This window comes from Columba livia, chromosome 1 (genome assembly GCF_036013475.1).
Source record: "Columba livia isolate bColLiv1 breed racing homer chromosome 1, bColLiv1.pat.W.v2, whole genome shotgun sequence".
NCBI lineage: Eukaryota > Metazoa > Chordata > Aves > Columbiformes > Columbidae > Columba > Columba livia.
Window position 1 is genome coordinate 122,458,677 of NC_088602.1, and position 27,561 is coordinate 122,486,237.

At 43.1% G+C, this 27,561-nt stretch overlaps 1 protein-coding gene across 2 annotated transcripts; it reads left to right on the top strand.

The window, feature by feature from the left end:
• The first annotated feature begins 267 nt into the window (after positions 1 to 267).
• On the top strand, positions 268 to 12,463 carry C1H3orf52 (chromosome 1 C3orf52 homolog). 2 transcript variants are annotated; one of them, XM_005502597.3, is made up of 7 exons: positions 268 to 713; positions 1,949 to 2,167; positions 5,059 to 5,182; positions 5,742 to 5,875; positions 6,728 to 6,798; positions 9,998 to 10,197; positions 11,197 to 12,463. In XM_005502597.3, coding segments are annotated over exons 2-7 (699 nt in total). In that variant the 5' UTR covers positions 268 to 713; positions 1,949 to 1,999; the 3' UTR covers positions 11,199 to 12,463. The 2 variants fall into 2 exon arrangements, with proteins under 2 accessions (XP_005502654.2, XP_021143404.2); XM_021287729.2 differs by lacking the exon at positions 268 to 713 and adding an exon at positions 769 to 1,109.
• The last annotated feature ends 15,098 nt before the right edge of the window (positions 12,464 to 27,561 follow it).

Below are 27,561 nucleotides of genomic sequence, written 5' to 3' on the forward strand. Positions count from 1 at the left end.
TGCAATCAGAACTACATTTGTACCTTGGAGTTTCCTTTTTTTATAAAGCTGAGCCTGATTTGCCTGTTTTAATAAGCACACTTTTAAGGTCACAAGTTTGTTTGTTTGTTTGTTTGGTTTGTGGTTTTTTGTTGTTGGTTTTTGTTTGTTTGTTTGTTTGTTTTCCTGTATATTGAAACTAGAGATGTCTTCACTACGGAAGAAAACAGTTTTCCTGATGTTCTGTTTTAGATAAGAGCCTGAGCCAGAAAGTGCAGATCAGTTCTCAACTTCCCATTTTTTTCAAGAGTTTCTCAGCTCCATACGTCAGAAGTGCCAGTTACCTCACATGCCTGACAGGCACCAAGTGTGGAAGTTAGATCACCCACGTGACAGAAACTCAAGTCCTTGTAAGGAGCTCGGTCACAGATGTAAATAAAAGGACTTTGGCTTTTGTAGGGTGAGATCCATAATCATTAACTCATTTGACTTAGAAAAACAGTTTGGTTTCAGATAATTCAGTAGAAGGTAAAGTCTTTTACTGTGAATGGAAATAAAATAAATGAAGCTCGTCTCCACCAGGAGTACTGAGACTCATCAGGTAAAGGCTTTTCTAGTAAACATGTCCCAGGTGAAATCTTGTGGATCCAGACACAAGTTTTGATCTTGACGACTCCTCGGCTTCATCCTCAGTCCTTCGGAGTTTTAAGGATTCTCCAGAACCAAAACATCAGGTATGCAGTTTGTACTTCTTTTCATTTGTCAAATGAAACCATGTGCTCAGCTTTATGCAGTGCCTTTGCCTGGATGACTGTAACATGACATCAGGAATCTGAACCCCCAGGATGAGCCAGCCAGATGAGTTGCACAAGGAGAAAATCTGGGAGGGGAAAGCATCCTCAGCATTTGGCAGGGAAAAGAAGAAGCAGTGCTGTGAGTGGATACTCAGCCAGCAGGGGAGGAAGCTGGAGAAAGACGCTTTGTTTCTCTTAATGCATGATCCTCTCTGTGTTGGGACAAGAGAGTGAGCAATAGTGCAGAGACCAGCTGCCTGCCCAGCCCTTTTGATCCAGAGGGGAGAGAGGTGCTCTGTGGGGAGGATGGAGTCAAAACAGGAGAAATGAGAGAAGGTAGGATGAAGGATGCTGGAGAGATAGTGGGAGGAATCAGCCACTGGCCGTAGTAAGTTGTTATGAATGACTCTAAACAGCACGGGAGAGTTCCTGTGGGAAGCTAGTGCAGACCAGATCTCAACTCACATCATGATTTGCTTCATAAAAGCACACCCTGTAGAGCACAGGCTGAAATTAAAGACCATCTTTTCTTCAATTTGCTTTTTTTATTTTTTTTTTTACATGGAAGCAGCTTCTCAGGTTTAGATTGGATAGTAGATGAATAGACATAAATGGTTCTTTAGCATCACATGTGATTTTAGGCTCTATAACAGCTAGAGAGAGGAAAATTCACACTACAAAGGTCAGTAGTGCTTATTTCTTTATTGACTATACAGTGAGACTAAAAATAGAAGAGATGATAGATGCTATAAGTTCCCTTCACAGCCTAACTGAACTACAAGCTGTTTACTCAGTCTGTGATGTTCAGAACCACATCTGTTTGTTGAGCAGCATAAATAACTGCAATAGTATTTTACTGTTTTGGCTGACAGCAGCAGGGAAAGCAATCTGGTTCCTTTCAAAATCGCCTCAGCTAGTGACAACATTGCTCAAGGTTTAGTCACATGCTTGTCAAGGGCAGGTACGGGAAGGCAGACAAACTGGAAAACCTAGTGTTGCACAGCTGAAGGCTGTAGTTCTGGCGACAAGGCAAATCGATATTTCCTCCACCTCCTGTTTCTCTGTAGTTCGCGCAGAGAACTCTATTTGTCCTTCCAAGGAATTCCCCTCATTTGTCAGTGTTTTGAGATCACTGCTGTGAAAACTATCCTGACTCTCCCTGTTACTGTCTCCAGCCTCACACCCGAACTGCTACTGACCATAAGTGCAGCTGAAACCAGAAGGAAATGAGTTGCGTCCGTGCCTGCTTCAGAGACAGAGGTCCTCACGCAGAGACAGAAGCTATGAAAAGGCAAAACTCTAGTCAGGAGCACGAAACTATTGAATTACAAGAAGATAATGTGGAGGAAAGTGAGGCAGATCATGGCAAGCCTCTAAATGCTCAAATAAGAAAGGTAGGAATTTCATTTGCTCATTTGATGCTTGCTGTTGGGGAAAATGCCACACAACAAGGGAAATTACACTTTGCAGGAACTTCTTGTAGGGGTGGTTTAATTTGTTGTTTGAGGGAGAGGGAAAGGTTATTCATGTGAAAGTAAAGGCTGAAAAGCTTTTAAACATGTTTCTTTTCTTCTTCACAATCACGTGTTCTAATATTGGAGTGGGATTTTAGGCTTTTTTATCTTTTGTGCTTGGCTGTTTGTGAACTTTAACTTAGGAAATGAAGTTGTAATTGGTAGTCTGAGTTTTGCTTTATCTTTTCATGTACTGTCATTTGGACTGGGTTGAAAACCAGAAAGAAGAAGAGTTGAAACCCATATTAAAAATGGGCTTTCTTTCAGAACAAATTAATCAGAAAACAGCACTGCCAAAACAAGAATAGAATGTCCTGCAACAGACCATGCTGGATTCTCTCTCTTTTTATCCCTGAGCAATTTGCAGCTGCTAACAATTACAAATTTGTATGAACAGAGTGCCCCAAAGCCTCCATTAAGAACAGCATGTGAGTCCTGAGGTTTGTAGCTCCCAGTGTTTAGCTTAAAGCCATGGAACAGACTAACACTGGCAGAGGATTAATATGTACTCACAGGTGACTTGTACAGTGATTTTCATTACTTAAACGAGAGCAGAGAGAATATTTGTGACAGAGCTAAGAAGTTTCCCACTTTTCGGTAAGGATGGCTGAGCCTTCCTGAGTGTGGGGCTGCATTAGTCATGTCACCCCTCCCTTCCTGCTCCCGGCTGAGCAACAGCCAGCGCCACTGATCATCCCTCCGGGCTGATTCATACCACTGGCCGGGCAAAAAAAGCATTTTCTCTGCTATATTACCTCTGGTCTGGTAAACTGAGTCAGCTTGCTCCAGGGTCAAACAAATTCTAGCAAGGTTCAAAGAGGAACAGGGGGAGGGTAGAGGAGAGGCAGGGGTGAGCTTGAGCCTCTCTGCTGTCTTGAGAAACTTTACCCTTAAGTTTCTGTTTAGCCTTCCTCTTCCCAGAACTAGATTTTCATCTGGGCTCTGTTTCTGCTGATTCTGGCAACTGGCTTCCTATCCTATAGGAAGTGCTGGAAAATTCTCATGCCCTGCATGCTGCTCAGGTGGCAGGTTAACCAGAAATCCCGGGGAGAGGTTTTCTCTGCCACTGCTTCCTCCCAGCAGTGTTGCGATGTATGTGGGCAATGTTCAGAGGGTGTTGGCCCAGCTGGTAGAGGATAGCTGGAGAGCTGAATGTTTGCTTGAGATCACGACAGTTTGCTGCGTGTGATTATGAATTATGCTTTTGTGATGGTCTAAATATGGGGCTCAACTGAAACTTGGGCTTGATAACTGCCGGTCTCGACTGACATTATTATGTCTGATTTCATAGCTGTACTCTAGGCGGTAGTCAGTGTCGTGTTTTTTTCTTCTTCTTCTTTGCAGATACAAACCAATATTCTAGTGTCAAGTATTAAACTGAAGCTTCATTCTTCTAACACATTTTAAAAATCAAATAAATATATATGTGCGTAAACACGATGACACCTGAAAGCATGTTGCAAGCAAAACTGTATTCAGCCTTTGCCCTTCATTCTCCACCAAAACAAAGTTCTGCATGCAGGGGTGTCTGCAGAGACCACTGTCTCTGCCCCCACTCCTGGAGAAATGACTCTTGTTAGATCTTTCAGTGGGTGTCTGTGTTCTCCCCCTGTTCATCTGCCACCCCCAAAGAAGCTTTAAGCCAGCTGGTGGGCGTCAGTTAAAATCAGTGAAAGGTTTCTACCATGCTGTGTTCTTAGAAAGTTCAAAAAGTAAAGGAAGGTGACCTGGGTCAGTGCCTCCAGCTGGCAGCTGCTTCCTGCCAACCTGCACGTGTGTGGCACAGGCAGCCTGCAGCTTGTGCTTTTCCTCTCCTGGTACTGATGTCAAAAAGAACATGGAGTTTACAGTGGATGAAGAGGAATTACAAAGGCAGCCTGGTCTACTTTCTTATGAATTCATGCCCTTCCTTCAGTCTTCTGGCTGTGGAACAAAAGAGCTGGAGGTTTTTTATTTGTGTTGCTATGTCACCTAAGCTTTTTTTTAATTTTTTTTAAATATTAGTACTTTAACTAATGAATCAGACTTCTGCCATGGTCTTAAATCTTATTAAAATTAAGTGAAAGCCAGGTATTGTCCTTTCTCTCTTATATGTATGTGCACACAGACAATTTCTTTGAAGAGAATTTCCTTGTGATCTCCTAGAACAGGTGAGATTTGTAGTAAACTTTATTTGAAATGTACTCGATAGCCTTCAAGTTTCCAGTCTTTTGGAGGAAAAGGGAGTCAGCTGTAAAAGTCTCAATTATTTTATAGTGTTCTATAGTATCTGGTGAATAGCAGTCCACTTGTTTTGTGTGCTATGCAAACTGGTATGACCAATGTCACAGAGGTGAATCATTCTGGAAATTCCTCCACAGACAACTTTTTTGGTTGGGAGGGATGGCAAACATTAAAAGGACAGCTTGTGAAACAAGTGAATCAAATCTATGTAGCTGAAAAAAACTTTGGAAGAACGTGAAAGCACCTTTCTAGCACCTTAGCTTTACGGGCAACTCAGGAGTTAGAACTTCTGCACAAATGGGGAATGATACATCTGTCTTTCATGTAATAACCTGACTGTGAATGTCCTTTGCCTTCTGGAGGTCCCTGTTCCCACCTGCACCAGTACTTAAGGGCAGGAACCCCACACATACAAGACATTGCTTACCAATTAGTCTCTCCTACCTATGTAGAGTTTTTTTGTTTCTAAATGTAATAGTAGAGATATCCTTAAATGTTATTTCCCACCGCATTTCATTAATCAACATGTCCTTTCCTTTTGTAACTAGGAGACAGATCACTGGAAATCATGCGGTAATATAGTTTTCTGGAAGTGTAAGCTATGGATGGTTATAACTACAATTTTTCTAGTATTCTTCCTGGTCATTCTCATCAGCCTAATTCTTTATTCTAGTAAGTATGTCACTCTTAATTTGTCCTCTAAAAATGTACAATATGTACAATCTAACAACAGAAACTGAAAAGTAGTATCCTTTAAATTCCTGTAAACTTCTGAAGGGACTGCAATGCCAGCTACAGAGGTAGGAGTTTTGAGTAGTGGATGTGAATGCTTCTATTTTAGCAGGTAGCAACTTGTATACTGATCAGATGGCAATTCCAGTTCGTAGCTAAGTGAGAAAACATGACAAAAAACAGAGTCAGGGGTGAGGATGGAAGTTATGCCTAGAATATTGCAACAAGTGCAGGGGGTCACTTTCGTCCTCTGGTGTGATGTCAGTGCCTGTCAGGCTCCCAAAGCAGCTGACTTTCGCTAATGGGGGCAGGTGATTGACCTCCCTGTGCTGTGACTTTTCTTCAGGTGACTTGCACTGTCTTTCTGTTACTCCCAGTCAGCCCTTACCTAGGAAATGTGTGAGAAAGCCAACCTAGAGAAAGCAGGGAGGATTTTTTTCCAATATTTCTGCTAACTGGAACTTTTTCTTACTTTTTTCTATCTCCTTTTGAATATTAGATGTTTACACAGATGAGGATGACTACTGGGATCCTGATGCACTATTAAATAGTGGAAATTATCGCAATTTTTCGGGAACTTTTAAGTTAATGTGTGGTCTCCCACATCATTTCTCTGAAAACATCACTAAGAGGGTATGTGTTGATGTGGTTCTTGGCAAAGCTGACTCTGATTGCAACATAGATTCCGTGTTTTCTCTTTTAAGAAGTTTGTGTTTCTCTTTGTAGCAACTTCATCATTTGCAAATCTACAAAAAATTCTAAGTTGTACTTTTTCTAGTATAATTTTAAATCTAGATCTAGAAAAAAATATTAAAAAAAAAATATAATTGTCTGCAGTTTACATTGTTAAAAAAAAAAAAAATAATCATTTTTTTTCCTAAATTTGAGTAATGGTTTGGAGATAGTCTTCACCATTTTAGTAGAATAATTTAGGTTAGGAGGGACCTGTGAAAATCACCTAAACCAAATGTGGGTTAAAAATCCTGTGTGTCGCATTCTTCTGTAAGTGCATGATGACAGCTTGGGTTTATAGCTGCTGTTTCCATTGAGCTATCATGGCTCTGAGTTCTGGCTGAAATAAGCTCAGCAGGCACAGCAGTGCTGATTTAGACTTCTTGTGGAAAGCAGGTCCCAGGAGAGAGACTCTTCCCTCTACCAAGTAAGATGTTTTGGTACTAGTAAAAACCCAAGCCAAACAATATAAATTGCCCATGGCAACTTGAGCACATACTTTTAGTTCACCCTGAATGCCTCCATTGTGTTGAGGTAATATAGTAGTCACTCAAATGCACAGATTAACTTGTCTGTCAAGATTAAAAGGATTGTGTACCTTTTCCAGGACAGATATTTGCTGATATTTGACATTCAGCACCTGTGTTTATGCCCCTTAAAATACCTTGTAAGAATGATTTGCTGTACATTCATATGGGGAAAAGAGAGAAAAAATGGAAGAAATATTTTTTTCTTTTCTTCTTTCTCTCCAAGTTAATAGATATCTACAGTTCATCTCCAGCTCTGGGACGCTACTTTAGGTCACCTCCGGTAGTTTATTTCAGGTAAGTAATTTCACCAAAATTGTCTGAAAATTCCAGGCTTTTGATGAGACATACACATGCCTATGTAAATATGTGCAACATTTAAATCTGCAAGAAAAAGGTTGTTTAGGGGAGAGTGACATATATATGTAGCGAAGACCAGCTAAAGCATCCTCTAGTGTAAATGGCAAGTGCTGCTAATAATATATAATGACAGTAACATTTTGTTGCTGTTACATATCACCTCTGCCTTTGGTTAGAAGTGCAGCCCTTAACAAACACATTTAAGGATATTTATTAAAAGGAAAACGAGCTACTGGAACCACTTCAGATTGGCATTGCTTAAATAGCCTTGAATAAATAAAACAGGGTTCATGAGGAGGAGAGAACTATTTTGTCACCAATAGAGCTAAAGGTGATGGGGACTTACAAGTTGCAAGAGCCAAAACAGCAATATTGCATCACTGGTTTGTTTGGACCACTTTTCCCCTTACTTTATTTTGGACAAAGGGAGCAAATCTCAAAGCAAGAGCATATTGGAGAGACTGGTGGAACAGGAGTGAGAGGCAGAGCAGAGGCCACTCTAGCTTGGGTGGGAGATGCTTACACATGAAGGAGAAGTTCAGCCACCAAAGGCAGGTGGAACCAGAGGAGTAGCAGTGGTAGGAAGAAGAGGAAAAGTATCCAGGCCTGCCTTGCAGAGACAACGGAAACCTTCAAGCTGGAATAGAGGGAGGATCTTAGTCCCAGCAGAAACTGGCACTGGAGAAAGGCTAAGGAGTCTGCTGTGTTTCACAGAATCACAGCATGTCAGGGATTGGAAGGGACCTCAAAAGATCATCTAGTCCAATCCCCCTACCAGAGCAGGAACACCTAGATGAGGTTACACAGGAATGTGTCCAGGTGGGTTTTGAATGTCTCCAGGGAAGGTGACTCCACAACCCCCCTGGGCAGCCTGTTCCAGTGTTCTGTCACCCTCACTGTGAAGAAGTTTCTCCTCATATTTAAGTGGAACCTCTTGTGTTCCTGTTTGAACCCATCACCCCTTGTCTTACCATTGGCTGTCACTGGGAAGAGCCTGGCTCCATCCTTGTGACACTCACCCTTTATATATTTATAAACATTAATGAGGTCAGCCCTCAGTCTCCTCCAAGCTAAAGAGACCCAGCTCCCTCAGCCTTTCCTCATGAGGGAGATGCTCCACTCCCTTAATCGTCTTTGTTGCCCTGCACTGGACTCTCTCCAGCAGTTCCCTGTCCTTCTTGAACTGAGGGGCCCAGAACTGGACACAATATTCCAGATGTGGTCTCACCAGGGCAGAGTAGAGGGGAAGGAGAACCTCTCTCGACCTACTAATCATCCCCCTTCTAATACACCCCAGAATGTCATTGGCCTTCTTGGCCACAAGGGCACAGTGCTGGCTCATGGTCACATTGCTGTCCACCAGGACCGCCAGGTCCATTTCCCCTACACTGCTCTCCAAGAGATTGTTCCCCAACTTATACTGGAACCTGGGTTTGTTCCTGCCCAGATGCAAGACTCTACACTTGCCCTTGTTATATTTCATTACATTTTTCCCCACCCAACTCTCCAGCCTGTCCAGGTCTTGCTGGATGGCAGCACAGCCTTCTGGTGTGTCAGCCACTCCTCCCAGCTTAGTGCCATCAGCAAACTTGCTGACAGTGCACTCTATTCCCTCATTCAAGTCGTTGATGAATACATTGAATAATACTGGCCCCAGTACTGACCCTTGAGGCACTCCACTAGATACAGGCCACCAACCAGACTCCGCCCCATTGACCACAACTCTCTGGCTTCTTTTCTTCAGCCAGTTCGCAGTCCACATCACTACCTGATTGTCCAGACCACACTCCCTCAGTTTAGCTGTGAGGGTGCTGTGGGAGACTGTGTCAAATGCTTTACTGAAGTCAAGGTAGACCACATCCACAGCTCTGCCATCATCTATCCACCTTGTTATGTCTTCATAGAAGGCTATGAGGTTGGTCAAGCATGACTTCCCTTTGGTGAAGCCATGCTGACTGCCCCTAATAACCCTCTTATCCTTGATATGCCTTGAGATGGCACCAAGGATAAGTTGTTCTATCACTTTCCTAGGGATGGAGGTGAGGCTGTGTTTGAGACTATAAAGTTTCAGTCTATGGAGGTACCACAGATTTACAACAGGAGGGAAGCTGAGAAGCAGAGGGAAAAGTGGGGCAAGAAATTGGTTGCAGCATGGTCGTGCCATGGAGAGATAGCAGAGGCACAAGGGAAGGCAATCAGGAAGCTTCCCCAAGGACTTCTGGAAAAACACTCTTACAAATGGGATTGGAAAGATGGGAGAAAATCAAGGGAAGTAGTTTTGCAAAGCCACAAGGCCCTTGAGAGAGCAAGGACAGAAGAAGAGCCCCCTTGGGCTGCGACAAGGGGCAGTCCTGAGGGTACTCTGGGGAATGTGCTCCTCTGCACTGCCAGCCTTGGGCATGCTGGCTCTTTTCAATGAGGGAGCTGTAGCTCTTTAGCCTTACAGGCAGAAATTATGATTTAGACCATCAAATACAAAGCTGTAATTCTGCATACATATTGACTAGCTGATCTCTCTCTCTCTGCCTCTTTGTGTGTGTGTCTCCCTCTCTGCCTCTTTGTCCTCTTCTTTTCTCCCATCCAACTACTTCCTTTTAAATTCTGTGAGTATAAAATGTAACTGTTGAATTGTAGTCAGTGGATTTGGTAGACCACAAGCAATGAAATCTCCAGAAATGGACTCCACCTTGGTGGTTTGCCTAATTCACTCCAGAGCTGAGGAGCTAGGAGCACAGCTGGGTGGCCCCAGGTACTGCTAGCAGGAGAAGAAATATTTCTGCAGGTTCTTAGCTTACTTATGCATGAGGTATTGCAACACCTCTTATCCTTGTGTACTTGTGAAGCATGAGTGCTGCAAAGCTTACCTCATTAGGACACATGTCCCATTACCATTTTTGCATTGTAAACACATCTCACGTTGGCTTCAGGTATGCACCCAGTTCCTGTTAATGTCAAGAGCTGCTCTGAGAAGGGAGGGGAGGAGGAAACTGGAATCTTTGGCAGTTTTCTTTTATAATGCTTTTCTTTAGAATGAGTTTTTTAAAAAATCTATGTCAACATTGGTATGAAAAGTCAGTCAAAAAAGAAAAGATCCAGTGGGGACTTGAAGGCATTCATACTTGACTTTGTTTTTCAGTAATGAAAGCTCTACTGTATTTTATCAGCTAGAGTTTTCTGTACCACCATCAACGGAGGAGTTTATGGAAAACACAATGAACCCAGATTTTATAAGGAATGTTTTACTTCAAAGTATTTATGATGAAGATGATACTTTTAATCCTGGGACATCTGAATGTAACAAATTAAAGATTGACCTGACTTCTCTCACATTAGCATGTAAGTGCTGTACATTAGAGGGACTGTTTCTTTACAAAGAGCAGACATATATGTACTTGAAGGAGCGAAATCTTTCTGGAAAGATGTTGAGATTTGTTAGTAATTATATTTTGCACAACAGTATTAAGAAAATTGTATAATATTTGGTTTTTAGGAAAGTCTTGCTATGCTTAGCTTATAACCTAGGATTCACTAGTCCTCTGATGAGAAAAGTGAATAGTAATGAAACTGGTTAGCTGCAGACTCCAACTAAACTTTTCAGATCTCCTTTTGCATTTTATGCCTACAAAGAAGATCTCCTCATATATATATATATGTACCATAATGGGGAGCCAAATAATTTAAAATGTTTCTCCTTATTTTGTATTTATATTTGCGTGCTTATACAACAAATTTTAATCCAAGTAAAACAAGGTAATTTGAGAGTGAATGCCTGATTTATTTTTAATTTGCAGTCAAGAATGAAAAAGCCTCCTGATTTTTGTCTTTTCAGAGTATTTTTTTGAAAATTTATTATGCATAGGAGACATCTTCTAAATGAGCTAAACATTCATTCTTCCAGATTTTCTAGGTAGTGATTCCAACGACTACCAGTGACAAGGCAGTGATTCTAATGCAATTAGATTTGTCTTGTATAGAAGTTCTTTGTCAGTATAAAAGTTCTATGAGCCTTGCAGCTTTACTGAGAACAACACATGGAGCTGCTTCCCCCCAGTTCAACTTACTGAGCCACACCTTTGTGCTTTCAGAATAATTCTAGGCTAACACATCACCATACTGGGTAAACCAGTGAGGTGTGCAATTAACGCATATTGATTTTTTTGGTACTCATATCAAAGCAGCAACGAGTCATGAGTTCCAATTCTCAGTGTAATTTTCTTCCTTAGATATTGACAGGGTTCATAGAAAATGCAGAGTAAATGTGTCAGGAAAGAATATGCTGAAATATCTAACTGAACTGTAATTTTAATGTTAATAATATATTGTTTTAACTTTCAGAGAAATGATGAAAAGACTCCTCATCTTCATCTCCACCTAGAAGAGATGGGTTTCTCCTATTAGTAATCCCAGCATAGGGGACCATTCATTAGGTAGAAACAGTTCTAAAGACGTCCTCTAAATACTGTCTGTCATTATTGTAAATGGAAAATGTGGTATATTTATAACAGTATTATACTCCTATAACACCTCTACCTCCTTCTTCATTTTTGTCCTAATATCTCAATAACCCATTTCACTTCTGTGAAAATCATGTGTCTTGTCTGATGCACGCTCTGTTGACTTTGAAACCTCTGCTTTGTCTTGCCTTATGACTAAATTTGGACTCCTTGCATGAACTTTAAAAGCACGTGGCTCCTTTATTTTCTCGGCTTATCCAAAATTATCTGCACAGCTTCGTTCTTAATGCTCGCTTCCACCCATGCTTATGTGTGTTACTTCTTCCTCTGCTAACTTCATATGCCATGATTCCCCATTGTTCTTTCCTCATAAAACAGCCTGAAAACTTATATATCCTCTCTATTTTCTTGAATTATGTGTAAGACCTTTACACTAGCTTCTTAAGTGAACTTCAGTTCTCATGATTCCATTGTTCATCCTGCAGTCTTCTGAGATACGTGGATAATGTAAAGAGAAACAAAGGTAAAAATATTGGGAAGAAACATGTTGTGTTCACTAAATGCATCTGAATGCCACAGGATTTTTTCAAGGGTCAGATTAGTTGTGTGCTTTAATAACTAGCTACTGTTACTAGTGAATAGACAACCATTTGACTGATATTTGTAATTCAAAGAGAAACCAGTCTATACCCTTAATTGTAGTCCCTGTCCAAGCAGTGGGGACAAAAATGAACGGATGCGAGATATTTGCCTTAATAAGGCAGAAAGTAGTTGTTCTTGTTGACAAGAGATCAGATGAGATGGACCAATACCAAGAGAAAGGTGCTTAAACAGACCAAGTAGGCCAACATGGCATATAAGTTATAACTAGTAACTGGCTATAACATGAAAATTAAAAACTAAGCATTAACTCTATGTGGAACAGAATAGATTCACTACCACGTTAGTGAAGTATAACTTCTTGTCATTTGTTTATATCCAGTGTAAACGTTAATATTGTTGGATAGACAAGTTTATTTTAAGAAACCTTTTGTAATGTGAAAAATATCTTATTAGAAACTGTGTTTCTCTTTTTCTAATATTACTGGTTTATTTAAAGAGTAATCTGACAATTTTACTATGCATTAAATTATTTTTTTTTAGTCTTAGAGTGATTGTTTTCATTCTTCAGCAGCTCCAGTCTTTCAGCTGTTTGAGTTGGAAAATAACCATTAAAATTCTAAATCCTGAGAGGTGTATGAAGTGTCTGCCTCACAGAGCTGTACACTCAAACCCCTATTTGTTGTTGCTTGAGTTTTAACTGAGCTTGGCAAACAGCCTGGACCAAATTTGTCATTCACATGGCTCTCACATTTGTGATTTTTGATTTGTAAGATTGGCTGTAAGAACCATAATTTATTTTGATGCAACATTCTGTGCAGTATACAACTAGAAGTTATATTCATTCTCATTCTTACCCTGGGGAAGGACAAAATCAGTGATTTGTATGGTTTGTCCCAAAAGCAGCAGATTATGAAGATACCAGCAAAGAAATAATTTGCCTTTGAGATGCTGTTTGATGTTGTTGCTCTTACTAAGATGAATGAACCAGCCCTTGAACACTTCTTTATCTTTATTCCCTTTCTACAAACTGAAAAATAATACAATTATTATGGTTCTTTATGGTGATACCCCTATGTGCCTGAGGACCCAACAGAAAAAAAAAGAAGGATCCCAGCATTCTGTTTGTTTTTTTTTTTTTTTCCAGCCATTATCATCTATCCCAGTACCTTTACTCCAGCAATTAACAGGAAAGAAGGAGATGGAGTTGTAGCAAGATGTGACATTCAACAGTAAATGTCTGACTTTACAGTCTACCTCTAGTCAAGCTCTGAATTCTTATTGAAGGAAATATCAAAAAATAACAAAAAAAAAAGTGGTTTCTGGGTTTATATCTTTGAGGTAAATTGATCATGTAAAAGGAAATAACCAAGTGAATTAATTATGGTCATCCATTAGAGACAGAGCAGTGTGCAAACACATTATTTCATCAAGTTAGCTATTTTGTGTGAAGGCTTAATGTTAATTTTAACAGAAGGACTCTGCCTAACACTTTAATGACTGAAGTGAATGCGACGCTGCTAAAAAGTAAAAGACAGTTCTGGTAATTCAGCTTGTGGAGTGTACAACCAGCCTTTTAAAATCCCATGGCAGACAGTCATCTGTGTAGCCACAGCAGCTGTTACAGATTTGGGGCAGATGCCTTCACCACAGCGGTACCTGCAGGGTGCTGCCTGCACTGTGCTGGCAGTGTGTCTGTCCGCTGCTGCGTGGAACCACTCACCCATGGGACTGAACCCAGCACTGAAACTGCAGGTGGGAATGCAAAGGTTCTACGCTATAACGCCAAGGCTGCAGCCAGCAATCACATGCAAAGGAAGATTTTAAATCAGGAAAACTGTTCAATATTTTCTTACAAATTGTTTTATTACAAAAGTGGAGGGAGCGAAGAAAATATGCTCAAGCAAGAGCACAGGCACGTAATCACTTTATGAGCTCTGCTGAGCAGTTGAATAACTGGTTTCAGTCCTGTGCGCATGTCCAGGAATGCTGCTTGCAGAGGGATGATGGGCTACAGGGAAGTTATCTTCTGGCGTTGCAGAGAGACAAACCTGAGACTCCAGATGGATTGAGCTTGAAGTTTTCTGTCATGGAGATAACACCTGAGAATCTTCTACTGAGGGGTGTGTAGTTACTGCCTGTGCAGCATCAGGTTTCATAGACTTCCAACTGTCCGCTATTTTTGTTTTGCATGCAGTTTGTTGCTTTTTTATTTAATTCAAATTTCCTTAAGACTTCAATCTAATATAAGTAGCATTACATTAAAGCTGGGAGCAATTTGAGAAACAAGTTTTTTGTCAGAATTGTACATCGTATAATGGTATATATCAAGCAGGACAGAAAACTTTGGAAAAGATTAAGTGTACCTAACACTGGGTCTATGCTTTCATTTGAAAAAAATGAAACACTACCCCCCACAACAAAGAAACAAAAATCCCAACAACAAAGGATGTTTTTATTGCATTTTTGAGATTTCTATCAGTAGTTCTGTAAGACCTCTTTTTCTTAAAAAAAAAAGGTACCATAGAAATCCAGAAAAATATGCAGCCTCAGTTGCTTCTAGTAATGAAACACCTAATGCTCTACAGAGAAAGTCTTACAATGGCAGTTGCTACTGATTACTCTTTAACTGTCAAGTCCTATACTCTGTCCATGTCTCTTTCTGTGTTCATCTTTTCATGGACAGGTAGATGTGTCCTAATGAGTAAGCTCAGTGACATGAGCAAGGTGTTTGAAGACCTGACAGCAGAGGAAGGATGGTGAGCAAGTCCGCATACTGCTGGCTTAAACATTCAAACAAAAGAGTACCTTAGGAGCAGAAAGTGTCCTCTTCTAGGTTATCAGGACATAGTCATATTCACTGTGGTCTTCAGTGCTGGCAATATTTTCCTTCCTCTTGGGCACATTGACAAGTGCGTATTCTGTCTGGTTGTTTGTCTTAATCACAGAGGCTTCCTGTTTTACATCATGGCTGACAGTTGAGTACCACAGTTCACTGCAATTCATAGAATCTCTTTTGGCAATATGTTCCTGAGTGAGGGAGAGAAAGAGAGAGAGAAGCTTCAATGTGATTATACTCTGAATAAGTTTGCAATGTGAAGAAATCTGGTATAGCCTGTGTGCTTATGCGGTGGTGTTGACCAATGCATGAGGTACTGAAAATAGCTTGTAAATCCAGAGTCATTTCCCTACTGTACAGGCCATGGATGGACACCAGGTGCACCAAACAACAAGTGCACACCTGGTGTGGGTGGAGAGTGAAGGCCTGACTCTTGTTCTGAGGTTGATAGCACTTAGCAGTAGGTTAGGTAATAAAAAGCTCATCACCACACACACGAGGGAGCACAGTGGCAGGTGGGAGAATTCAAACCATTCCCTGCCCTGGGTCCCCCCAGAGCTGTCCCAGGAGATCCATCATCCTGGTGGTCCCAGGGTGACATATACCCAATGAGCAAACAGGAACAGCTCTCCAGATCACCTTAAGATGGGGGGTAAGGGGATGTTACTAAAGGTATGGGACATATTATTGGTGCAGATGAGGGGAGGACATTTGTGATTTACACAAGACTTACTATTACGGGAGGAACTAAAGGGAGGGATCAGGGTGATTTGAAGAGCAAAAGGCATGGGAAAGTAGGGGAATAAAGGGAGATCCAGGGGAGTCATGGTCAGCTGCCATAGAGACCGTAGGGTCTGAGAGTTGACTCAGACCCCAAATGTGCATGTGTGTCTATGCAGGAGACACCCTGCCCTGGAAGGCACCCGGCCTCATGTGAGATGCAGCAATGTCTAACCCCCTCCCTGGTCATCCTTGTCTAATGCTCTCCCTGAATACAGAGGGAGAAAAATGAAGAGGCATTAATGAAGGAGGAGGTAAGATTGTGTGGGAAAATGCCTTCCCAACTCTGTTTAGACTTGTCCCTCCTTTTGCCTCTTGAAGGTGTTTGCTAATGGGTTGTGGATGATTGTGTATCTAAATAGCTGGCAGGATGACTCACTAAATCTAAAGGGATGATGTCAACTGCTCAAGTACTCAGAAGTTAAAAATTTGTTTGCCCTGATGCTCTTGATTTGAACTTACTGGATAATAAAGCCAACAAGTATGGGGTTTATAGTGTCATCCTGTATTGCCTGTAGCAGTAGTAGTATTTTAAAGTGGGTGCCACCAAGTTCATGCTGACATTTGTGGCTACCTTTCATACTCTGTAAGTGGAACAGAGGTCTCTGCTCCATGGGTTAATAAACTCAAAGGGTTTTCTTTTATTTTTCAAACCCAAAAGTGAGAAATAGTTGTTAGAACCTAATTTCTGCCAAAGCATTCTAGGATTTTCCTAGTTTATATAAATCATTTTGTCTGTTTAGATTCTGCTTGGTGTGAAAGTTGTCCTGATTTTGAAGACACTTCACTGGAAATAATCCCTGCGTTTTGATCTGAGGCTTTATACAATTTTGAGATTCAGAAATTCCAGAAGATTTAAGGACCAGAGCAATCAGGGTGGACTTGCTTAAGAAAAGGAATTCCCTACCTATCTTCAGGGGCGTGGCTCTCTCCTCCCCTAGTCACTATTGCAGAGAATTGGGAGGGCAGCAGTATTTCTTCTATGAGCCTGTGAAATGGGAACAGGTAGGCTCTTCATTTTCATTGGCTCTAAATCCACTGAGTGAAGCCTGGAGCATTTCTTGTTGCTTTCAACATACAGAACCACCCAAGACTTGCTCATAGCCACGTTTTCCAGAATCCTTCCAGTCTACAAGTTGTGAAAAGCTGTTACCATCAACCTTCTCTTATCAGTGGGGAGACTGAAGTGCAGACGTGGCGTGATTTGTCCCACATGACGACAATGCAGAAGGAGGAAGCATGAAGACTCTTGAGATGTCATTTGACTCTTTCATTATGCATAGGCCATGTTGAATACTCAGAAGGAATACCTGTCCTATTGCACTAACAACCCTTCCAGGCCTGTCTTCAAACCACACTCTGGGACCAAAAACTCTCAAAACTAGACAGCTACTTGGCAGGTTCCCCATTACAGTTCCACCCCCTTATCTTCCCCCACAGTCCACCCCACGCTCACATGTGCAAATTATGAGCTCATTTAATCACACCCTTTTCTGTCATCTTGCCCACTTTCTTCAAAATTTTCTGCTAAACACCCACATATCTGTCGAGCACCAACTTTTGTTTTACTGATGTCATCTTGGAAAAAAAAAAACAAACAGAAAAAAATAAAACAAAAAAATAAAACAAAAAATAAAACAAAACCTAAACAAACAAAATACCCCAACAGGTTGGGCTGCTAAATGGCAACACTTTGTTCTGTGGTACAAAGGGCTTCTGGTGATTGTTTGCCATTGGTGACTCGAGGCAACTTCAGTCACCCTCTGCTAAAATGACCAAAGCTGGTGCATACCACAGGTACTCAGCTGCTGCCTCTTGGAGCCCAGTATATTAACACAAATGAGTACAGGAGACAGTGAAGTGCACCTGTTGAGAAGTGGCTGCTCCCTCATCCCTGCCATCCCTTTCCTCCAGGACAATGAGCTTGGATAGAGGAGCCGGGCCGGGCACATACCAATTTATGTAGTAACCTCTTAAATTACCTTGGAGTGTCTTGCCAGAGCTCCTGAATCTGACCCCAAAACAGGGAAGTAAGATCGACTGGGCACTGTGTTGACCATGCTGGTCTTTCCTGCATGTCCTCTCCCACAGTGCAACCATTTGACCCATTCTGGTTTATAAGAAACTAAATCTTCAGTCTGACAGTGCATATTCTGAGACTTTTCTTCTTCCTTCTAGAGTAAGTGGAAAGGGAAACCTTACCTGTTCCAACAGACACTTGGTCTTTCTCTGAGACATCCAGTATTTTTTTTACAATAGAAAGATTAACCATAACCTTTTAAGACTCCAAGTATTAAATATCCCTTTGTCTTTCAGCTTAAGACTTCTTTTATTACTAAAGCTTGTTGGCAATAGTCCAGTTAAATGGCTCTATGAAAAGATGTGATGCTGAAACTGAAACTTTTTCTGGAAACATGACAGTTTTGATGAAACTGTAAGTAAGAGAGGTTATGCTGGCTACCAGAAAGCTGAGGGGAGGAGGAGAGAGAAGGACCCCCCGCCACCAAGCCGTAAATTGCCCAGTGGCTGGGGGCGCTTAACTTGGACACGGTCATGAGATACAGCCTCCTGAGTTGCCTCATTTGGGCCAGTCTTACACTCAGCCTCTGAAATCACAGGTGAGTGCTGCGGTCTGTTTGGCCACTGGCTGCCCAAGAGTGGGGCTGTGTATCATAGTTTGTGTATACACATTTATTTGATACACTGGGCTTAAACTGATGTTTTTCTGCATCCCAAGCAAATAACCGGATTATGAGGTCTTCTCTATCCTGTGGAAATGTGATGGACACCTCTCTTTTTGACACATGGATGTTTTGGACAGCAGCAAAAACATTCACTTTTAGTCATTACCTTGATGGTGCTTGGTGGATCGCTGTCGGTCTGCGCTGGAGAAAGAGGAAGAAATCATGTGATTGTCATTCTTTTGTGCAGCAACAGTACACAAGGACTTTTTACAGCACAGGATTTACTAAGACTTAGCTGCAGCATGAACACAAGCTGCTCAAAATCATGAGCTAGTGTGACATTTATTGGGGAAAGGGTTGAATCTCTGAGGGCTAAGTAAATCTGATGGCTTTTGAAGATTTATCTTTTCTCTAGTTTAACACACACTTATGTCACGAAGCACTGCTCATCACAGTATCACAGTATCACAGTATGTTTGGGACTGGAAGGGACCTCAAAAGATCATCTAGTCCAATCCCCCTGCTGGAGCAGGAACACCTAGGTGAGGTCGCACAGGAACATGTCCAGGCGGGTTTTGAATGTCTCCAGAGAAGGAGACTACACAACCTCCCTGGGCAGCCTGTTCCAGTGCTCTGGCACCCGTACTGAGAAGAAGTTTTTTCTCAGATTTAAGCGGAACCTCCTGTGTTCCAGCTTGATCCCATTACCCCTTGTCCTATCATTGTTTGCCACTGAGAAGAGCCTGGCTCCATCCTCATGGCACTCACCCTTTATATATTTATAAACATTAATGAGGTCCCCCCTTAGTCTCCTCTTCTCCAAACTAAAGAGACCCAGCTCCCTCAGCCTTTCTTCATAAGGGAGGTGCTCCACTCCCTTAATCATCTTTGTTGCCCTACACTGGACTCTCTCCAGCAGTTCCCTGTCCTTCTTGAACTGAGGGGCCCAGAACTGGACACAATATTCCAGGTGTGGTCTCACCAGGGCGGAGTAGAGGGGAAGAAGAACCTCTCTCGACCTACTAATCACCCCCCTTCTAATACACCCCAGGATGCCATTGGCCTTCCTGGCCAGAAGGGCACAGTGCTGGCTCATGGTCATCCTGTTGTCCACCAGGACCCCCAGGTCCCTTCCCTCTACACTGCTCTCTAATATGTAATTTCCCAACCTATACTGGAACCTGGGGTTTGTTCCTGCCCAGATGCAGGAATCTACACTTTCCCTTGTTAAATTTCATTAGGTTATTCCCCACCCAACTCTCCAGCCTGTCCAGGTCCCGCTGGATGGCAGCACAGCCTTCTGGCGTGTCAGCCACACCTCCCAGCTTAGTGTCATCAGCAAACTTGCTGATAGTACACTCTATTCCCTCGTCTAAATCGTTAATGAATATATTGAATAATATTGGCCCCAGTACAGACCCCTGAGGCACTCCACTAGACACTGGCCTCCAACTAGACTCCGCCCCATTGACTACCACTCTCTGGCTTCTCTCCTTAAGCCAGTTTGCAACCCACCTCACTACTCTATTGTTTACACCACACCTCCTCAACTTAGCTGTCGGGATGCTGTGGGAGACTGTGTCAAAGGCTTTACTGAAGTCAAGGTAGACCACATCCACCGCTCTGCCATCATCCATCCACCTTGTTACATTCTCATAAAAGGCTATGAGGTTGGCCAAGCATGACTTACCCTTGGTAAAGCCATGCTGACTGCCCCTAATAACCCTCTTATCCTTGATATGCCTTGAGATGGCACCAAGGATAAGCTGTTCCATTACTTTCCCAGGGACAGAGGTGAGGCTGACCGGTCTATAATTACCCGGGTCCTCCTTCTTGCCCTTTTTGAAGACTGGAGTGACATTTGCTTTCCTCCAATCCTTGGGCACCTCTCCCATTTCCCAAGACTTGGCAAAGATGATGGAGAGAGGTCCAGCAATGACTTCAGCCAGCTCCCTCAGCACCTGCGGATGCATCCTGTCTGGACCCATGGATTTATGGATGTCCAGACTATTTCATTGCTCCCTAACCCAGTCCTCATCAACTAAAGCAAACTCTTCCATTGACCTGGCTTCATCCGGGGTCTCAGGGGTACAGGGCTCCCCAGGACAGCCTCCGGCAGAGTAGACAGAGACAAAGAAGGCATTCAGTAATTCTGCCTTCTCTGTATCTTCTGCCACCAGGGCACCCACCCCATTCATCAGTGGGCCTACATTGCCTCTGGTGTTAGTTTTATCTGCTATGTATTTGAAAAAGTTCTTTTTGCTGTCCTTGACCTCTCTCGCCAGCTGTAATTCCAAGGAGGCCTTGGCTATCCTAGCTGCCTTCCTACATCCTCTAACAGCAGCCTTATATTCTTCCCAAGTGGCCAGCCCCTGCTTCCATGACCTGTAAACTCTCCTTTTCTGCTTGAGCATACCAAACAGATCCCTATTTAACCACGCAGGCCTCCTGACTCCCTCCCTTGACTTCCTACGTGTGGGGATGCTCTGATCCTGAGCGTGGAAGAAGCAATCTCTGAATGCAATCCAGCTATCTTGGGCCCCTTTTCCTTCAAGCAGTCTTGCCCATGGGATTTCCCCCAGCAATTGCTTGAAAAGGCCAAAGTTAGCCCTGCTAAAGTCCAGGGTTGCAATTCTACTTGCTATTCTGTTCCTGCCACACAAGATGCTGAACTCCACCATCTCGTGGTCACTGCAACCCAGGCAGCCCTCAACCTTTACTGCTTCGACCAGACCCTCCTTGTTAGTGAGGATGAGATCCAGCAGTGCACCTCTCCTAGTCGGCTCCTCCACCATCTGCATGAGGAAGTTATCATCAATGCACTGGAGGAACCTCCTGGACTGTGGCTGGCTGGCTGAATGGTCCTTCCAGCAAACATCAGGGAAGTTAAAATCCCCCACAACAACCAGGGCCTGTGACTGTGAGGCCACTCTCAGCTGCCCATCAACCTTGATGAAATCTAGATGTGCAGCCTTGTTTTTGTTTGTTTGTTTTTTGTTTTGTTTGTTTGTTTCGGTTTTGGTTGGTTGGTTTGGTTGTGTTTTTTTTTCTGTGGGTTTTGTCTTTTTTTTTTTTTTTTAACTTCACTGAAATCAGTTTTATGTGTGTCTCTTAAAAATGGCTGTTCTTGTTTGATTGGTCTCTGACTTTATTTCAGCTTTATGGCTAATGCAGCCTTAATTCTGACTGGGATTGCTGGCATTAGGGTGCAGAGGCACGATGTGTCACATGCCCAGTGTGCACTGGGTGTTTGTGCACTTGGGTTGGGTGGGTTTGGGCTTTCCTGGAAATTTGTCTCTCTGCCCTGTAAGCATCTAAAGGGCAGGGGCTTGTTGTTTGCATCATCTTTTCTCACAGCTTTATTTTTAGCTGCCTAGCTGGTTCTTGTTGATTGAGCTAGTGGTCACTCCTGGAAAATTTCAGAGCTGAGCTTTCACTTTTGCCTAAGATAACAGGGGTTTTAAGCGTACTTGTTTCGCAACCTGACTGAAGGAAAGATGTCAGTCTTTCAATATTGTGTCAAAGCTGCCAAGTTAGAGAACTTAACAGTATTTTAAAACATGACTGTACTGCCTTGACACTGACATGAAATCACCTATATACATGACTAAAACGAGCTGTTCCTCCTTAAGCAAATACCACACTTTGTGTAAAAAGTGAAAGTATTATACCATCCCTACATGAAAGGCTTTACTCACTGATGGAAAACATAGCAGTCTGAATTGAAACCAAGACCTTGTGATTCATGTGAACACACGCGATCCTGGTTACTATGTGAGTCTTCCCCATTTGCATGTTTAATATGCAGAGACTATTTTATTAGCAGAATACCTCATACTCACGTGTGTTTAGAAAAAGTCCCAGCTTGTACTCATATATGGGGAACGGAGTCTGGCATGTGACTAAATGTGGGGCATGCTGAGCTGGAAGTCCCTTCTCCTGCACAGGTGCTGTAACCAATAGCCTCATGCAGAATTTTCCCCAGAAAAGTCTGCTCAGCTGGTCATGCAGGCATGAAGGTGCTCTGCAGGGCTGGTGGCACCCACAGATAAAACCAATAAGTGGCCATGGCTGGGAGTCAAACCCACTAGTCGCTTTCCTTTGACCTCCCTTGGATTCTTTGTTTTACTTGCAAGCTCTTGCTAGTCCTGTGTTGTGAATGGAACCCTCTTGTCCTTTCATCACTTCTCTCTGCCAGGTAGCACAGAGCTTTGTCACAGCCACCACACCACTGTGCTGGGCCTTTTGCAGGAGCAGACACCAGGCTCCTCACTTCACTACAGGCTACCACATCTGAAGAGAAAACTGAGAGAGAAAAAAATATGCAGGTGCTTGTTTTTAGCACAGGCATCCCATGAACTGGGTGCTCCCCTGCTACAGTTTGGAAGCTTTCAAGTCTGTGGGTCCAGCTGTGATTTACCAAGGCTGAGTTTACCATCACAGGAGGCAGCTGCACAGCAGTGGCTGAGGCACACGTGGTGCAGGAGGCTGGAGGGGATGGCTGCTTCCTTGTGTTGTGTTATTCCAGAAACAAAAAAAGCAAGAGGCCCCAAATAATCCAGTTCAATGGAGCAGCAAGAGGGCAGATGTCTCCCCCACTGGATGTAAGGAGGTTCCCACCAGCTGGGATGCAAAATGCCTTATTATGGCTGCTGCCCATGGCTGCACCTGTAGACACCATCTGCCTCCTTAGCAATGCTGTGTGCTGGTGAAGGGCTCTCCCACACCCCCAACCCATGCCATGCTACACCACCCCCAGGGTGCTCAAGAAGCATCTTTACTTACTTTCCTTGTGGGAGTATCTTTTTCTTCTGGTGGGAACACGCACTTTCCACCTAGCGTATGGAGAAACAGGTGGGCAGATTAGGTCTGGTGCTGGTTGGCCCTCACTCCCCACCACCAAACCCTGGGTACCTATGGTCACATAAGGAAGCCCCACCACCAGTTATTTGGGCAAGATACTTCACACAGCTTCTCTGCCTTCTCAGCCTTTCCCCTGTCAGTACACGGGAGGCAGCCCCAGGCAGGCACCCAGCCCTGCCCAGCAGCTGCAGGAGCAGGGGCTGCCCCAGGGGAAGAGACACAAATCACAGGTCCCACCCAATGGAGAGATGGCAGGGACAAGCAGGCAGCAGACAGCAGGCATTGTGGCATTTAGCCATTCCTGTGAAGTACAGCCTTTTTCCCCCTGCGGCAGCCTCGCAGCAGCTCAGCAAAATTTGTGGTTTTGAGGAGCAATCAATCTTTCTGGGCTTGTCTGTATTAAATACCTCCAAATGGGTGAGTGAGCAGTAAATATTGTGAAACGATATGAAAGAAAACAGCCCCATTCCTCCCCAAATTATTCAAATCAGTCTATGTACCGGTCTGTCTTGGTGAAAATCAAAAGAAAGGTAAATACTGTGATTGTATAACACAAACTGCAAACCCAAAGGTGAGTGCAAGGCTAGTGGACAGGCCAGCTCCTGACACATCTAAAATAAACTGTGTTGTTTCAGGCAGAAAGCTATACTTCCAGGTTTAAATACTGAAATTGTTTGGCGAATTTAAGATCCTCTAAATTATGGCCAGACTGCTCCGTTACCAAGCTTTTTGATAATATGAGCTAGGCTTGCTGACGTGTGCACTGTTGCTTATAGCTTACAATTTTGTGCTTGTAAAATGCTTGTAGAGTAATTTACATACATTGTACAATGTGGTAATTATATTTATATGTTAGATATACATATATAATAAAATGTACAGCTGGGAATAAAGAGAAATCCAATCCTAACTCATTCCAAGTGGCCTACCTGTTTTTCTTTGAATTGTATATGTCATTTTGCCCACACTCAGTATAAACTCTTCTAGCTTAGTTGGAGATGCCAATGTAAATATATCTTATGTGTATTTATAATACACATAGTTCACAATAGAAGTATATCATAACTGTCAGATGTCATGATTTTGCTATATGTATTGTTGTTTTCTGATCATCTATTTATTCAATTTTTTTTTGTTTATGTTCAGTTGGCTTCTAATTTTTCTCACTTGGGAGGAAAGTTTGTTGGGCTTGGATAGCTCTTCTCTTGAACTGTCATAAGATAAATAGTATATATTTCTGTAGCAAGTTAGAACTGTAAACTGCTGTACAACCCTTAGATAAAGTCTTATTTAGTCAATAATGTGTAATCCTATGGGAAATACGTTGCATGGCCTGAGAATCGAAAGCGTTTTTTAGCATCTGCATCCATACTACAGACATACTGGCTCCTTTGAGGCAGGTTCCCAGCAGTTATAGCAGGGAAAGCCTGACTTGCATATTGTTGGAGGGGTTTTGGGGGTGTTGGCTCTTGTTGTGTTGTGTGGTTTTTTTGAGGCAATTATAGGTACAGCTTTATCAGTGAAAATGCTGGGAAATAGTTCTGGCCAACAGTCTCAAAAGAAGGGAAAAGTGACTCAACTATTAAAATAAAAAAACCAGCAACAGAATTAACTTTCTTTGTTTCCACAGTTTCACTTTGCTGTTTGCAGAGCAGCAATATGAGCTGTTGTACAGATTCCAGAGGCTGTCATGCTTGGGAAGTGGTCAAGCCAAATAAAGAAGTGTCACTAAAAGCTCTCCAGATAGAAGAGATGAAGTGGTAGGCTTGGGGATATATAGGAAGAAGAAAAGAGGGTCAAGAAACTGAATACAGAGGAGGCAACAGGGTATATAAACAAACGATGGGGTCCGAAACCATTCAGCTTCAGGTTGCGACATTTTCTCCCAGCATATCAAGCCACCTGCTCTTAAGAGCTTGAATTTGTGTTAGGTCTGCTTTGCTCACCTGAAGCTACAGTTACCTTCAGTCTGATTTTACTTCGAACCCATTTGCCAAAGTGCCAAGAGACAAGGTGGTGGATGCCCCTTCTGTCCCCAGAAGGGACTTCCTGGGCAGAGGTAGTGAGATGCTGCTGATATGGTCATGCACACATCCACTGAGCCTCCTTCATAAGGAGTGACGCCAGCCTTGCCTGTTTTCAGAAATACAGTTCTCCTCTGACCTGCTGTGGGACATGACAGCACCAGTCTTCAGGAGCTAGGACTTCAGTGGGTAGCTGCTGCAGCTGTTGTCTCCATCTAACTTGTTCTCCCTCAATAAGAGGTTACTGGTCCAGAAATAGTTTTGCTGGTACCTGGCTCCTTAAACCAACCACCTCTAACACTAAACTGCCAAACCCTAAAAACCAACCAAACAAACAAACAAAAAACCAAAACAAAACAGTCTCATCTGACGAAGACAAAAAATAATATCTTTGTTCTGTGGCTAGCTGCTTGACTAGGAAAGCTCAATACCCCCTCATTTCAATGTGTTGTCAGTCCTGCTACCCCCATAATTGCCCCTGTGTCTTCTCCCTCTGGGACCCCACTAGCCACAGCCGGTCCTCACCTACTCATGGGCTGATTCACTTTGAGCTGATGAGTTTTGCCTGCTGACCTAAATGGACATGTAATTTTGGGTTATTTCCTCCACCTGGCTGCTGGTATTCCCGAGCCTTCTAGTTAGTCACTCCCACATCCACAGGTGTCCATCTACTTTGTTTTTTTCCAGATCTGGTTAAAGCTACTCAGGAGAGATTCTGACAGCTGGATGGTGTGACTGCATGAGCCTCATTCCTTAGGAATTTGAGTTTGCAACAATATAAGTTATGAATGCAGAACAAAATGCTTTGGGGAGGATTTTTGGAGGTGGGTATACGCACTGTGTGTCAGACAAGAAATAGAGGAATTTTGGGGGACCTTAGCAAAATCATTATGAATTTGATCTTACAGCAGTACTGAGTGCCTTCAGGAGCGCAGGATCGGGTGAGCATGGATGGGGTGACTGCTATGAAATATGCACAAACTCTCATGAGCTTTTCATTTAGCCTGATTGTGACCCTGCCTTATGCTGTGGAGCAGAGGAGCCCTTCCTAGCTGACCCTCAGCCCCTGCCTCACCCTGCCTGGTGTGCAGTAGTGGCTGGGGCTGGACGTTGGCAGCGCTGGAGCTTTGCCAGAATGCTGTGTCACTGTACAGGAATGACAGTTTTCTAAAGAAAAAAAAGCTTCGTCATTTCTCCATCTCTCTGAACTTCTGCAAGGTCTGATTTTTCAGAAAGACCCAGCTTTATCAGCAATCAGGCAGCTATGACTGAGGAGTGGTGTGCTATACAAATTTCACCGTGAGCCGGCTTTGCTAATTGATGGGAGATGAAGCGAGATCATTTGCAGTTGCTTTCTGTCCTGCAAGGGAAGCTAGTTAATGATCTCCCTGTGATACTTCTCCTGGCAGTAGTTTGTTACAAAAGAGCTTTTGAAGGTTGGGAGCTGCCTGGGCACAGGCTGCGGCACAGCACTGTGCCAGTACCACCGTTTATGGCAGTGGACTTTCCTCCCCCCTCCTCTGATGCGTGATATCCCCATCAGCAGCTAGCAGGAAAAACCTGTTTTATAAAAACCTTGCTTATGGTGCTCTGCTTCCTGCTCCTAAAAAGCAGTCAGTAACATTTTCAAAAGCAGCACAAGTGCCATTTGTAAGTGTGATACAGGCACTTAAAGCACTGGGGATTCGGCAAGCTTGGGAACCAAGAGCATGGGGCTAGGATCTAACAGGTGTGTGAGCTCAGTGCTGCTTCGTGCTGCCACAGGTGAGGACCAACCAGCTTCACATGGATTTTGTTGGCCTCAACTGAAACTGCTTCTGAGAATAATGGTTCCATGCTTTGGGGACTTTTGTTTTTTCCCTCAAAGCCAGGTAAAGTGGTCATGCCTTAGACCTCCTGCCACAGACCTGCAGAGAGGTGAGGGTTGCACTCTCTTTGGAAACAAACAGAACATTTATTTTTGACAAGCACCTCATTCTTAAGACCAAGTAAGCAGTCAGGGTGCAGTTCTCAGAAGCTGATTACTTTTTCTTTGATTTACCAAGAAGGCAATGGGAAAGAGAGGGGATTTTCCTCTCTGTGCACCTTCAAGGAAATAATCTGTCCACACAGTGGTTTTTTTGATGTTTCTACTAGGAGAGGTGTTACAAGAGAGCCCTGATAACTGTTCTTTGGATGTACAAAGGCACAGACTGAGAGCTAGGACAGTATTTAGCAGACATAAGGCTGTGACACGAACACCTGGCAAAGCAATGGCCAGAAGGGCTGGGTGCTTGGGTGGGATAGCATCCAACACCTGCCACTCTGAAGTGGTATTGCCTTTTCTAGGTGTCTTTTCCTGTGGCTATGGATAGCCAGGCCAGGCAAACCCAGCTGTACACCATGACACAGCAAGGCTGGAGGCTGAGAGAGCCAGATGAAGTTATGGCACCATGGTGGCATCCCCCAGACGGGCC